General features: G+C 36.3%; 1 protein-coding gene across 6 annotated transcripts in view; it reads right to left on the bottom strand.

Moving 5' to 3' along the window:
* The window catches only part of ADD1 (adducin 1), a 66,579-nt gene that overhangs the window by 7,320 nt on the left and 47,066 nt on the right, over positions 1-12,193 (bottom strand). For 5 of the 6 annotated variants that reach the window (XM_075021538.1, XM_075021716.1, XM_075021805.1 and 2 more), the window contains exons 11-13: positions 10,538-10,639; positions 8,609-8,698; positions 1,623-1,779 (exon numbers count right to left, since the gene is read on the bottom strand). In XM_075021538.1, the coding sequence (XP_074877639.1) occupies positions 1,623-1,779; positions 8,609-8,698; positions 10,538-10,639 (349 nt within the window). Of the gene's footprint in view, positions 1-353; positions 475-675; positions 677-810; positions 872-1,622; positions 1,780-7,661; positions 7,755-8,608; positions 8,699-10,537; positions 10,640-12,193 lie in introns of all 6 variants that reach the window. The other variant, XM_075021925.1, reaches the window with a different exon arrangement.

The following is a 12,193-nucleotide window of genomic DNA, read 5'->3' as shown; positions in this document are numbered from 1 at the left end:
AACTCGGAGTAAACAAAATTGCATCCCAAAAGAAAAGAAGACTGCACAGATAATCAGGGAAACATGCAGTAATTAAATGATTCAAAACAGATTTCACAGTGCTTGGTGTATTTGTTATTAGTAAGGAGGGTCCCCCTTGCTTGAGGTTTAAACAGCCCTAGATCCAAAGGCAAACTGTTAGAGTACACCATGTATCAGGAACAACATTAAAACATTGTTCCGTACAGTTCACCTATACAATTACAAGTGAAATCAGTCCCACAGATGAGAGTCAACTGACAGAATCTCCAAATGGTGTAGATAAAGAGGTTGCTCCTTAGATTGCAAGCACAGCTGTACCATATTAGTAATACCTGAGGCCTCAGCCAAAAGGTCAGGATCAGACCTTAATGCTTTGATCACTGCAGTATGAAATTCCTTATGGGAGGACTTCTGCCCATCTGGCTCTTCTCGGTTAAGATGTGTGATGACTTGCTGCGTGGTCTGACAAGAAACCCATGCAGCAGCAAACTGAGTGTTATCTAAAGATTTAGACAGTGATGATACGTCAACGATCCTGTAAAGTCTTTGTATCTGTTCCTTGAAAGGTTTTTGATCTGCCTTTCAAATCCAGAGATATATTTTTTTTATCTGATGTATTTTGCTCACTGATGGTCTGATTTCTAAGCAATATACTCTGTTCCCCAGCTGGTGCCTGTCTCAGTAACACATTCTCTCCATATTTTGATATCTTATCTAAGAAGGATGTAGCAATGTTACTGAGAGAATAAATGTATGCAGTTATATAGGCCTAACAGCAGAGTATCCCACCCTGCACAGTCCAATACTTGATGGACCGAACACATACAATCTACAATGGCTCCTATACAGTCTTATTAAAAAGCAGAAGCAGGGAGCACACACTGCAAAAGAAACGGCACTTCTGGTTCCTGCATCACTCAAGGTTCAAAACCTAACAACAGATGAGCATCACAAGTATCATCCCTTAAAACTATACAGAAGTAAAGCAGGATAACCACTTCAGATGCAGCAATGATCTCTTTTTACAGCACAATTCTCTCATAATTCTATGGTAACTTAGAAGGTCTGTTTTGGGGGAAGTCCCCAAGATGTGCCATTGCCAAGTAGCAATCAAATGTTGTTCTGTATCTTCCCCATTCAACAGATTTCTCAAATACACAGTTTTCAATGAGTTAGAAAACTGCAGTTTTGCTGCTGAAAAGCAACACCACCATTCTCTCACCCTAGACTATCTCTAGCACTAAGGGAAACAAAGCGGAACAATCTGCAATACTTTGCAGGACCTAAAATTTTTTTGACTGAAGTTTCAAGCTTTCAACTTCCTAACAACAGCAGTAACTGGCCAAACTAAACACCCCAGTTTGTCTACAAGGATAATTTTTAAAATAAGATCTATGCATTTTACAGACTACTCCATTAACACTTAGATTGCACATTCTATCTCCAATATGCTTTTTAAATTTCTAACTCACACTGGAAAAACTGAAACACACAAAAGCTGAGTAATTTATCCATGGCCTTTGCAGGTAACCCACCTTCCAATTAATAATAAGCTTGCTGTTACAGTCTATTGCAGAAAAAACACACACAGAGAAACCAACCTTCTGGTCCTTTCTGCTTTCTTTCTACTTCTTTGCGATATTCTTCCAGTTCTCGATCAGTGAGTTTATTGAAGGGATTTGGTCCTGTCGTGCTCACTATGACTTTTGGTTGATATTCCTTCTCAATTATTGCCTTGGATGCAGTCACCAGTTCTCCCTGACAAAAGAAAATTAAGATACATCTGCAATTGCGCAGTAACTCGCAGAACCCTGAGAAGTACAGAGGCTACAAAGCAACCAAAAACAAAACAAAAAGGTAATATGAAAAATGCTGCATTTATTTTCTTTTAGATTTAAAAAAAAAAAAAAAAACTATGACAGAATTTTATTTTTTTTTTAAATCAACAACAGGTTAATATAAAGGAGAAAACAGGTCTCATTAATCACCCTTACAGACACATCAGTGTTTCCACCAGGGAATATCCACCATTAAGCAGTAAATCAAATAGCAGCCAAACAGTCTAGCTGAATTACATCTGAAGTCACAGAAGTATCACGTTTCTTTTTCTCCCCACAAAAGAAACAGGATACCAGGCCCAACTGCAGGGCAGTCTGGGCACAGAATACCTGCAGAACTTCACAGGACTCAGCTCATAGGTATTTTTGTTTGAGGTTTGTTTTGGGTTTTTTTGGTTTCATTGTTTTGTTTTGTTGTTTTTAGTAAGGGAAAAGCCATTTCTAGTAGCTACGACGTAACATCTAACAGATGTTATAGTAAAAAGCCATCTTCTATGCATTCTGTATACACCAGATTAACAGTTTATTACAAGCAACTTTTAACTAATTAAACTGTAATCTTATACAAGTTAGCATATTTGCATCTATAACATGTCATACAAGCCAGATAAAAAGTTATACAAATAAAAATAAAACATTAGCAATTCTAAGTACAGTAAGTTCCAATGGACAAAAGCAGCTGCATCAGAGATTCTCTAATACTAAGGTTTTTAGTTTTTCTTCTCTAATAATACAGTAAAGACTAAAGCCATTGGCTTTTCATTGTCTCGGAGACGGAAGATGCTTGCCTGGATAGCTGCTGTATCGTTCAAGTGCCTTGTTTAAGCATTTGGTTTTTTCACTAGATATACAGAACTCCACTCACACTAGTCTGGAAATGACTGATGTGTGGTCTGTGCCTTGTGTCATTGTGATACCTGAACTGCCTTCACTGGTGAAAAGAGGTATCTGAATTCCAGTACCAAATAAGTACAGGTTATTGATTGGTCCAAGTCATCTTCATATTCAAATGTTATTTATACCAGTATTTAAAAGAAAGCATTAGAAAGCACAGTTCAAAAATAAATAGCACCAAACAAACAGACAAACATTCCATTCCATGTCCATGCTTGATGGACAAGCATGAGATCAGCACTGTAAAACTGAAGATTAAATTAGACAGAGTACTTGTCAGCACCAAAAAGGTGACAGACAAGAATGTCCAGATCGAATGAGGACAAGAGCAGTTATATATTTCTGAAAGCCTCATGAGAGATCTCCAGAAATCTGGTCTAGAGCAACCCGGGGAGGTAAGAACAGCTGATCGTTAGAATCTATCCTGCTCTTCAGGAAGCAAACACCAGCCAGAAGTACTGAAAAACAAACAGCATAACAACAAGTCTCCACTGTAAGATCCTGAAAGGAACTGCAGGAGAGAAACGTCTCTAAAACATTATAGCTCACCTCCATTTCTCCATAAAAATAAGAGGAATTCTCATCTCAGATGCAGAATGTGAGTAGAATGTCAAAAGCCTTTTCTCAATTATTTCCATCAATACCAGAAAACCTCCGATTTGATAGTCATGGCTTTTCTTACAGGATAATGCATAAGAAAGTCACAAAAACATCAACCTTTGTCCAAATCCTAATTGTTTTGTAGAAAATGTGAAACGCCCCCAAAACTACAGGTTCCAGCTTTTAATGATGGCAGAAAATCGGTGCCCATGGCAGTTCTATATTTCCCTTTCTATCTCTATCCACCCTTCAAACTAAATATGTAGTTTTAAGTGAAACTCAGCAATAAGTAGCAGGGGCTTGTAAAGCACTGATTTCAGGCAGAGTTTCTAGAGTTTTCTAGGATTACAAAAGTCAACAGAGGAACAAGACATACAGTGCACACTGGTATTCCTTCCTGGAATGTTTAAGAAGCTTTGAATCTTGTCTGCAAGTTAAATCCAAAAATGACTGGGTAGAATAACTTTCGCATGAAACAACATTTTACTGAATGCCTATTGATTTAATAATGACGAACAGCAAGACACACAGTTTGCAGCCAGATGACTACTGCATTGGCATTATGTGTTCTCCTCCTTAAGAGAGCACCTTTGTTAACTACTAGGAATAAAAGCACCGCATCAAGCTTATCACATTTACTGAATTAAAAAAACAACAAAGCAAAACCAAACACACACAAAACCCAAACCCGCCATCAATGCAAACAGTATTTGTACTGTCTGAGTATCTCTGACTTAAGAGAAATATTGAAAAAGATCAGAGGCAATGACAGTAAGCGGATTATGTATTACAAAGAAAAACCACTTGTGGTTTTTTAACTGTAAAAGCAGAAAAATTACACGAGACCAGAAAGGCAAACTTTTGATCTGCTAAAAGCTGTTTCCAGATTAACACATCCAGTTTTGCTCAGTATCAATAATATGGAAGCAGTTCAAAGGCCACTAGTGAAAATTATAAGGGTAGAGGGACTGATTCTATGGGGAAAATAAATTATAGTAGCATGCTAGTAAGTTCTGCAACATGATTACTCTAAAACATGAACAAATCAAAGAAGTAGAGATGCATTGCTTCACAGAATAGGCCACACAGCAGCTTTCCAAGAATTCAAATAAAAATATACAACACCAAATGAAGAGAGTAACACGGGACAGAAAGGAAACGAGAATAAAGGACTAAAAAGACAGTACAAGGCATATTTTGGATTGTTAAATGTGACACTAAAATACACAAGACTTTGCAGAGCTATCAACCTGTCCATGCCGTTCGGAGATTCCTACGAACGTTCAGAAAAACTGAACAAGAAAATTGGTCTGGAGTTGCTTCCAGTATTAGACAGCCTGTAGAGAGGGAATAAATTCTTATATAAAGGACTGGCACTCTGTTTCAATGCAGGATGACATGTAAAAAACAAATGTTCTGGTGATTTCATCTGGATTATTCTAGTACTAGTATTATTTTGATGACAATTTTGCTACTATTTTGATGACTATTGGAAGTGTGATTGCATGTGTAAGCACCTGAATATCAACAGCATTTTCTCCACTGTAAGAAATAATGGATAGATCACACTCATGAACAGAATATATTTTCACTCCTGAGAATTTTGTAGGCCATACTCTCCCACAAAGACCCAACAAAGGGAAAGGCATTTATAGCTAAATATACACAATATACCTTCATACTACACTTGGACCTCACATATCCTACAAGGAAATTTTAGATTATCCAGTCATTCTGCAACTTCTCCACCAAATCTTGCTTTCAGAGAAAAATTCAAAATTGCTATGAGGTGACCATCATTTAACAGGCAAGCACTTCATCATGTTCTCAGGGATACATATGAGCAAAACTGGACCCTCATACATGTCAATTTTTCTCTCAATCAGACAGCAGGTTCATAATAATTGTCTGAAGTTAACAATCGCTCTTAACACAACCTGGTATTAATGCAGTGCCTTTATCCAAAAAACCAAGATTCTTAAAGTACTGTTCATGTAGAAGTCGCCATTAAAACACAGTGCCACGTCTGGGGCAGAACTGAGAGGCTTTTCATGAAGAACAAAGCCAGAGAATTTCCATTCTAAAGGAAGAAACACGAAATGGGTGATTCCCCTTTTACTTAAAATGCTTGAAAATTCATGTGAATTTACTTCTTTTTAAATCCGATTGCAGAATGGTGATTGGTAAGAGTAACCAACATTCCCTCTCATTCAGCCAAGACTGCAGGAGAAGCTTGGTTAACCAAGCCTGCAACATGAATAAAATTATATGACGCACAAGGAGCTTGTGTTGCAACATGGCCAGGACTTCTCAGAACATGGACAAAGCAAATGACAAGGCAAAATGGATTATTTACTACTGCAGCCATAGGCACAGAAGACTCAAAGCATTACATGCATACTGTACACAAACAGGATTTTTTTCATCCAAAATAGTGTGCATTAGTATTTGATATAAATGTCAATGTTAACTGAAAACATAATACATTTTAAGCATTCCTGCAATCAGATGGCACTTTTTACTTTAACTGTAATTGAGTGTTGAAGAATTTGTCAACTGAGAACTTGTAAGTATCTGGTACCTAAAAGTCCTTAACTCCTTGATCTACAGGTCTCCTCAAAGTTTCATGTGATGTTTATGTGAGTATCCTTAAGATTTCTTCTACTTCCTCTGTTCCACAACACATGACTGATTTTTGACATAATCTTTCTACAAAATTTCTGTGGTGGTTTCTTTTGTTGTTGCTGTTGGGTTCATTGGGGTTTTTTGCATTTTTTGGTTGGTTGGTTTTTTTGGGGGTGGGTTGTTGGTTCCCCACCCTCCCCCCCCCCAACAGTAAATTATTAAGCATTCAGGTCACAACCCATATTAAGATGATAAAGATTATGAAATAGGCCACTCCTACTGTAATTAACACTGTGATGTCATTTTACACAGTATTTCCAGAGGAAAGCACTTCCATCACACCACAAAAAGGAAACACATCATTTGGACATCTAAATCCTAACATGACACTACTAGGCAAAACCATATACCAACAGACCTGTTGTTGGCTCCTTGCCATCTACAAAAATGCAGGTAAAATATTTGACTAGTTTTACAGAAAGATGATGCCATTATCCAAAAATAATACTTGAAAGGTATCTGGCACATCACTGATGAAAGAAGCTGCCTTTGTTGTGATAACCAATGGATGACTATCATAAAAACAATTTTTCACTTTGAAGGTATTATTAAGCAGAGAATAAAAGACATGCACTGCCTGGAAGAATTTGGCTTTGTTTTATTTTTCATCTTAAATATGGAAATAGTGCTTTATTATTTTTCCTTTCAGAATATGGATAAAACAAACTGTAATCTGAAAAGCATCTTTATCAAATTCTCAGTATGATACAACCATCTATAATACAAACTGGCTCATTGCACTAGAAAGCATTATAAAGTCATGAGATTTACAACAATGATGTAATTCAAAGTATTCTGGTTTTTGATGGGGAAGTTATTCTGATAATGAGATTGTTAGGCATGACCTAAACCAAGATTTAAGAATCTTTTAGATAAAATACTGGAGCAGAAGAGACACTGATGCTTATTTACACACTGTGCTACCATGTTAGATCACCACTACGAAACTCCTTCAAAACCTGGAAAGACAGCTATGGACAGATTGTTTCCAATGTGCAAACTGTTCCTGTTTACTCAGCCTCAAAGTACTGTCCCACCCCAACCACAGACACACCTCCTGAATTTATTCTGATCTGAAGTATATTACATAAGCACAATTACATGTTTGAAAGCCAATTGATTTTGGAAATGTGGGGCATTACTCAGCAACTCTTGTAGATAACCACAGGAAGTTTTAAGGAAACAAGATGTCTAGCAACGTACAATCAAAAGTTGACAGTGTTTGTCAGCATGACACACTCTGAACATGTGGATATTTTCAGAATTACACTGATGTAACCAGGTTGAGATTAAGCTAACTCAAAATGGATCTCAAATTAGAGCAATCCTACACTAACAGCATGCACAAAGAAACCCACTATATGCAGAACCTAATCAGCACCTTATCAAAAGTGTTTCCTCACCAGCTTCTACAGACAAAGAAAAAGATCAAAATCCTTAAAAGATACTTTAACAGGGTAAGGTAACTGCTTGTAGAGTTGCATATACATAATTTGGAGATCCATCTTTTTTTTTTTTTTTTTTTCCCTAGCCAAATCATTAGCTAACAGAGGAAAAAGGTCAGGGTAAGGAAGAGGTAAAATGAAGGGTGAATAACAGTAGAGCAGTATGACAGGGCAGTACCTTTCTAACAGACAGAGATTTAGCGGGACTAAAGGCCTGCTCTGTGAGATCGAGCCCTTCAATAGATTCCGTACAGTCTGAGAGGGGAGCATCCTGCAACAGTAAATTGAGTAAACAGAGCAAACCGAGCCCAGGCTTTAAAACATCAACGAAAAGCATTATGATGCTTGCTAAAAACATGCAAAGAAACAGTAACTGGTAGATAAAAATTGCAAATGACAATGAATTGACATGCACACAATATGACACCCAACATGAATAATGCTATGGTCATGATAAAGCTTGCCAAACTTTTTAAAGTATATCAGACAATACTTATCTGGGGCAGTTAAAGCACTCAGATATACAGAACTTTAATGTCATTCAGCTATACAGTATAGCTGTATAGCTCTAATCCTTAACTTTACTTTGGAGCTATGATTCATAGATAAAGCCTTTTGTATATCCAGATATACTGCTTTGAAGTTTTACTGATGTATAATAGCTTTTTTTTTCCAAACTGCTCTTCAAATAAAATATTATGAAGCATGATAAAACATATCTAACACACAACACTACTGCCCCACAGTGAGCCTGCTGTGCCCAGTATTAATACTTCAAGATACATAAACTTGGAAAACAAACAAAGAAAAAGTGTCACAAAGCCCAACTAGTTTTGAACAAGTATCTAACCCATATAAATAAGCCTTCTGAATTTCATGCATTACATTCAGCAAAAAAACCAAGAAGCATCCTCCACAGACATGCTTGGGCTACATGGCTGAAGCCTCTTAAATTTCTGACCCTGAGCACTCTCGCAAAGACAATGGTGTTACCTCTAAGACTTACCTTATAAACAGTTACTCTCTGCCAATTAAAGAATAATTTTATAGTGATATATTAGGTGAAAGCAGAGGATATCGTAGATTAACTTTAAGCTAATAGTTGTAGGCATTTTATACTCTCACCTGTACAAGACTCCTGTCCACAACTACCCCAGAAAGAACCTGTGATTGAGGGCCTGCGGTTTTAATATCTTGTAAATTTTGCTCTCGGATCTGTAAAGGAAAGCAGCAGAATACAGTCATATGAACAACAGAGAAAGGTTAACCACATTTTCATATTTGAAAAAGGGGTGGGTGAACCTGCCAACAGGCTGCAACTAGTGTTGATTGCTATGGCCCTACCCATCAAATAAAACTTTGCTTATAAGCACCATTTGAAGATAGGTGCTCAGGTTCCTAGTTGTTTCCTCACATTTCTCAGAATTTCATCTTTAAGTACCATAGCACGTAGTGTCCTTTTTTTTTTTTTTTTTTAGTATTGGCTCATAGTAAAACTCTACATATCAGGTAACAGACAACTCCAGTTTGCAAAGAAAAGTGAGAAGAGAAGCACAGAGGTCGTATTTATAGAAGTCTATTGTACCTGACCAGTCATTTAGAGGTTTCTGTCAATTAGCCACCGATACTGCACCACAATATCATCTTCTTACAGAACTTACTGTAAAACGCTGCACAACATTCAATTTTTACATCTAGTCAGGACCATATTCTCAAAAGGGCATATAAATATTTTTCTATGCATAAACTGACACTCTGGAATACTCCAACATATCCGTTTTGTTGCATCCTAAATATCTCCCAGTTCTTTCCATACAGAAGATGGGAACAGAAACTGGATCTTTAAATCTAGGTATTATCTATTTAAATTAGATATCCTAGAGTGGTAAAGAATTCATAACAACTGACTCAAAATTTATTTCTAAAATATTCTGGTTCTTGTTCCAAGATAAATGAAGGAAAGCATGCAACCAGAAAGACCTCTACTTTACAACTAAAAAGGACATTAAATTTATGTAAAAATACATGCACACAAGTACACAAATACAAGTATTTCAGAAAGTATGAAGATCCTGCATCATCTGTACTTTTTTCTAGTTTACTACCCTTCTTGTCATCAGGAAGGTAAAAAGTTTGAAATTTTACTTCCCTCCTCTTAGTTGCTTTATTCAAGTTTCTAATAAAACAGTATTTGTGTTTCAAACACCAAGAAACTGCTTGGCAATTTCACCAGACTTCTCATTTCAAGTGATTATTATTTTACAATGCCAAGTCAGGAAAAGCAAAAGCTCTGTCAACCTTACACAAATTATTTAGAACAAATCAGTACTCCTGCTAGTACCCCTGCACACAGACCTTCCTGTGACGTAATGCTAACTCCCATGTTCCTTGTGGCCATCAGTTAGAAGCAGCAAAACAATCCAGAACAAGTTAAATATTAACAAGATACCAGTGCGTATTTTATACTTTAAAAGAAATAAAGTGAAAAAACCCCAATGCATTCAATACTTTCCTGTTGATAGACTGGTGACAAGAACATCTGAAATTGGAAGACTGGAAAATTAACTGCTAGGTCATTTCAAAAAGACTAACATGCAGTTCCAAAGGCCCCAAAAATTTCTGCAACAATCACAGCATATTATAATATAATAAAATATAATAGGAAAGAGATCATAGACTTCTTTGTCGAGGCCACAATTACAACTGGTGAAACCGAAGCAGGAAAACAATTCACTAATGTAAAAGTATGATCTCAGGGAACAAAAATTACAAAATTAGTGGCTGTTTCAGAGGTATCCAGCAACTGGTCTGACAAAAACAAAATGTAAGACAATGAAAGTCTTCATATAGTAGACAGTAATACCATCTTTTTCCAAGATGAGTTCAGAACATTTAGGAATTGTTTCAGTATCTAGTTAGAAAGGGGCAGGACAATACCAGGGCTGTGTTATTGAACCCCAAGAATTTCACTATAGCAATGTAAGTTTGTTCATTACGAGTATGCAACTTAATTGTAGTGATGACCAAAAAAGTTATTTTACTGCTATTACAAACCTTGTTCCTCATTTCCTGGACCTCCTTTGGATTGGTGTTCAATGGAACAAACAGGTTAGGGACAGCAGAGGTGGCAGTTCTATGTCCATCCTCTTTAGTCCACTGTAATATCAAGAACAGTTGAACAGTCAGAATTGCTGTAATGGCTATGGACACTCAGAGCAGCAAATTCACATAATAGTTGATCATGCATGATACATAGCAGAGAACTGAACCAATGATTGTATTTTTCTATTCATTCCTAAGACTATTTAAGTTGCTTCCCTCTTCAGTAATATAAACTATACCTTCAGGTAAATTTCTAAATATCAGAATCATTCTATTAAGTCAAGCTAGTAACAACAACAAAAACTAGAGAGCCAGTTAACTTGTAAATAACTTCCACCCAAAATGATGCAATTACTACAGCTATGTGCAATTCAGAGATTATGGAGACTGAAAGGTTTTTAAGCTGGTCTTCTGTGCACTTGACCACACTGACAACTGCAGTGTTCCATGTTTCTAAAAAGGGTCCTCTTCTCACTTTATGAAGAGACATATTAATACAGGAGTAGGAAAACTCCAACGTAATTACTTATTTTTAAGGACATTTTAATCAGAAATTTCACAATGAGTTCATATTTATTTAAAAAAGACACTATTCCTTACCCAAACAGAAGTACAGCAAGATCTAACACACGAGCTCTAAAACCCTGTTACTGCCATTTTCATTTTCTGCTGGGTGTTTTTACAAAATAGCACGAGAGAGACAGAGAGATCATTGATTCAATCCTCCAATACTCAACAGACACCAAAGCGAACTTAAAGCATAAGATGACAGAAGTATGAAAAGCAATGTGATGTCACTAACCAGGTTTAGTGAATGATTCTGTACTGTGAAGCAAGAGTGGGCATCACCAAAGTTTTGCATTAAAACAAGCTACTTCAGCAAAATGTTCTGTTTCCAGAATTAGTTTCTGCACAAATAAATAGCTGTATCAGCACAGCAACCTAGAGGAACAGTTTGGTGATGTCGAATATTTTATAACTCATAGCTCAAAAGGTTACAAAAATATCCCAAACACAAGCTTTAAGCGCTTCATGGGTTCTTCATAGAAGGTTGCTTTATTTGAACAGTGCATTTAGTATGGAGCTCTGTTTAATTTGATGCACAACTAACCCTTTATCTTGATGTTTATTATATGCGGCATCCTAATTTCCAATCACTATTGCATAGAAAATGCACCGAACAGTAAAGCAAACCTGTTTATAGAGCAAATGCTATGCGTTTTTTCCTGAGTAACTTCAAGAAACAATAAGATAGCCAGAAACTGTCAAACTTCAAAAAGCAACAGAATTTTAAAATGTTTTGCAACTGTAAAGTAAAAAATGGAATGAACATGGAGCTGTGAAATACTCACTGATGATTATCTTCTCAGATAAAAACTACTCCAGCTTTTTATTAAAGATAGTTTTTAGTCAAAACATATATAAAAACAACCTCAACATAACAAGCTACTTTTTCTTTAGATTAATAACAAGCATTAAAAAAAAATTAAATACACAAACCTGTTACACTGTATGAAATTTTCTATTGCTTCAGTGTATCATTAAACAAGACTAGTTTCTGAGCAGGAATTTTGCTTCAATCTTTCACTGATAATTTCAAATATAAAA

The sequence above is a fragment of the Buteo buteo genome, chromosome 1 (genome assembly GCF_964188355.1).
Source record: "Buteo buteo chromosome 1, bButBut1.hap1.1, whole genome shotgun sequence".
In the NCBI taxonomy this organism is placed as follows: Eukaryota; Metazoa; Chordata; class Aves; order Accipitriformes; family Accipitridae; genus Buteo; species Buteo buteo.
This window is presented reverse-complemented; position numbering and strand designations above follow the sequence as displayed.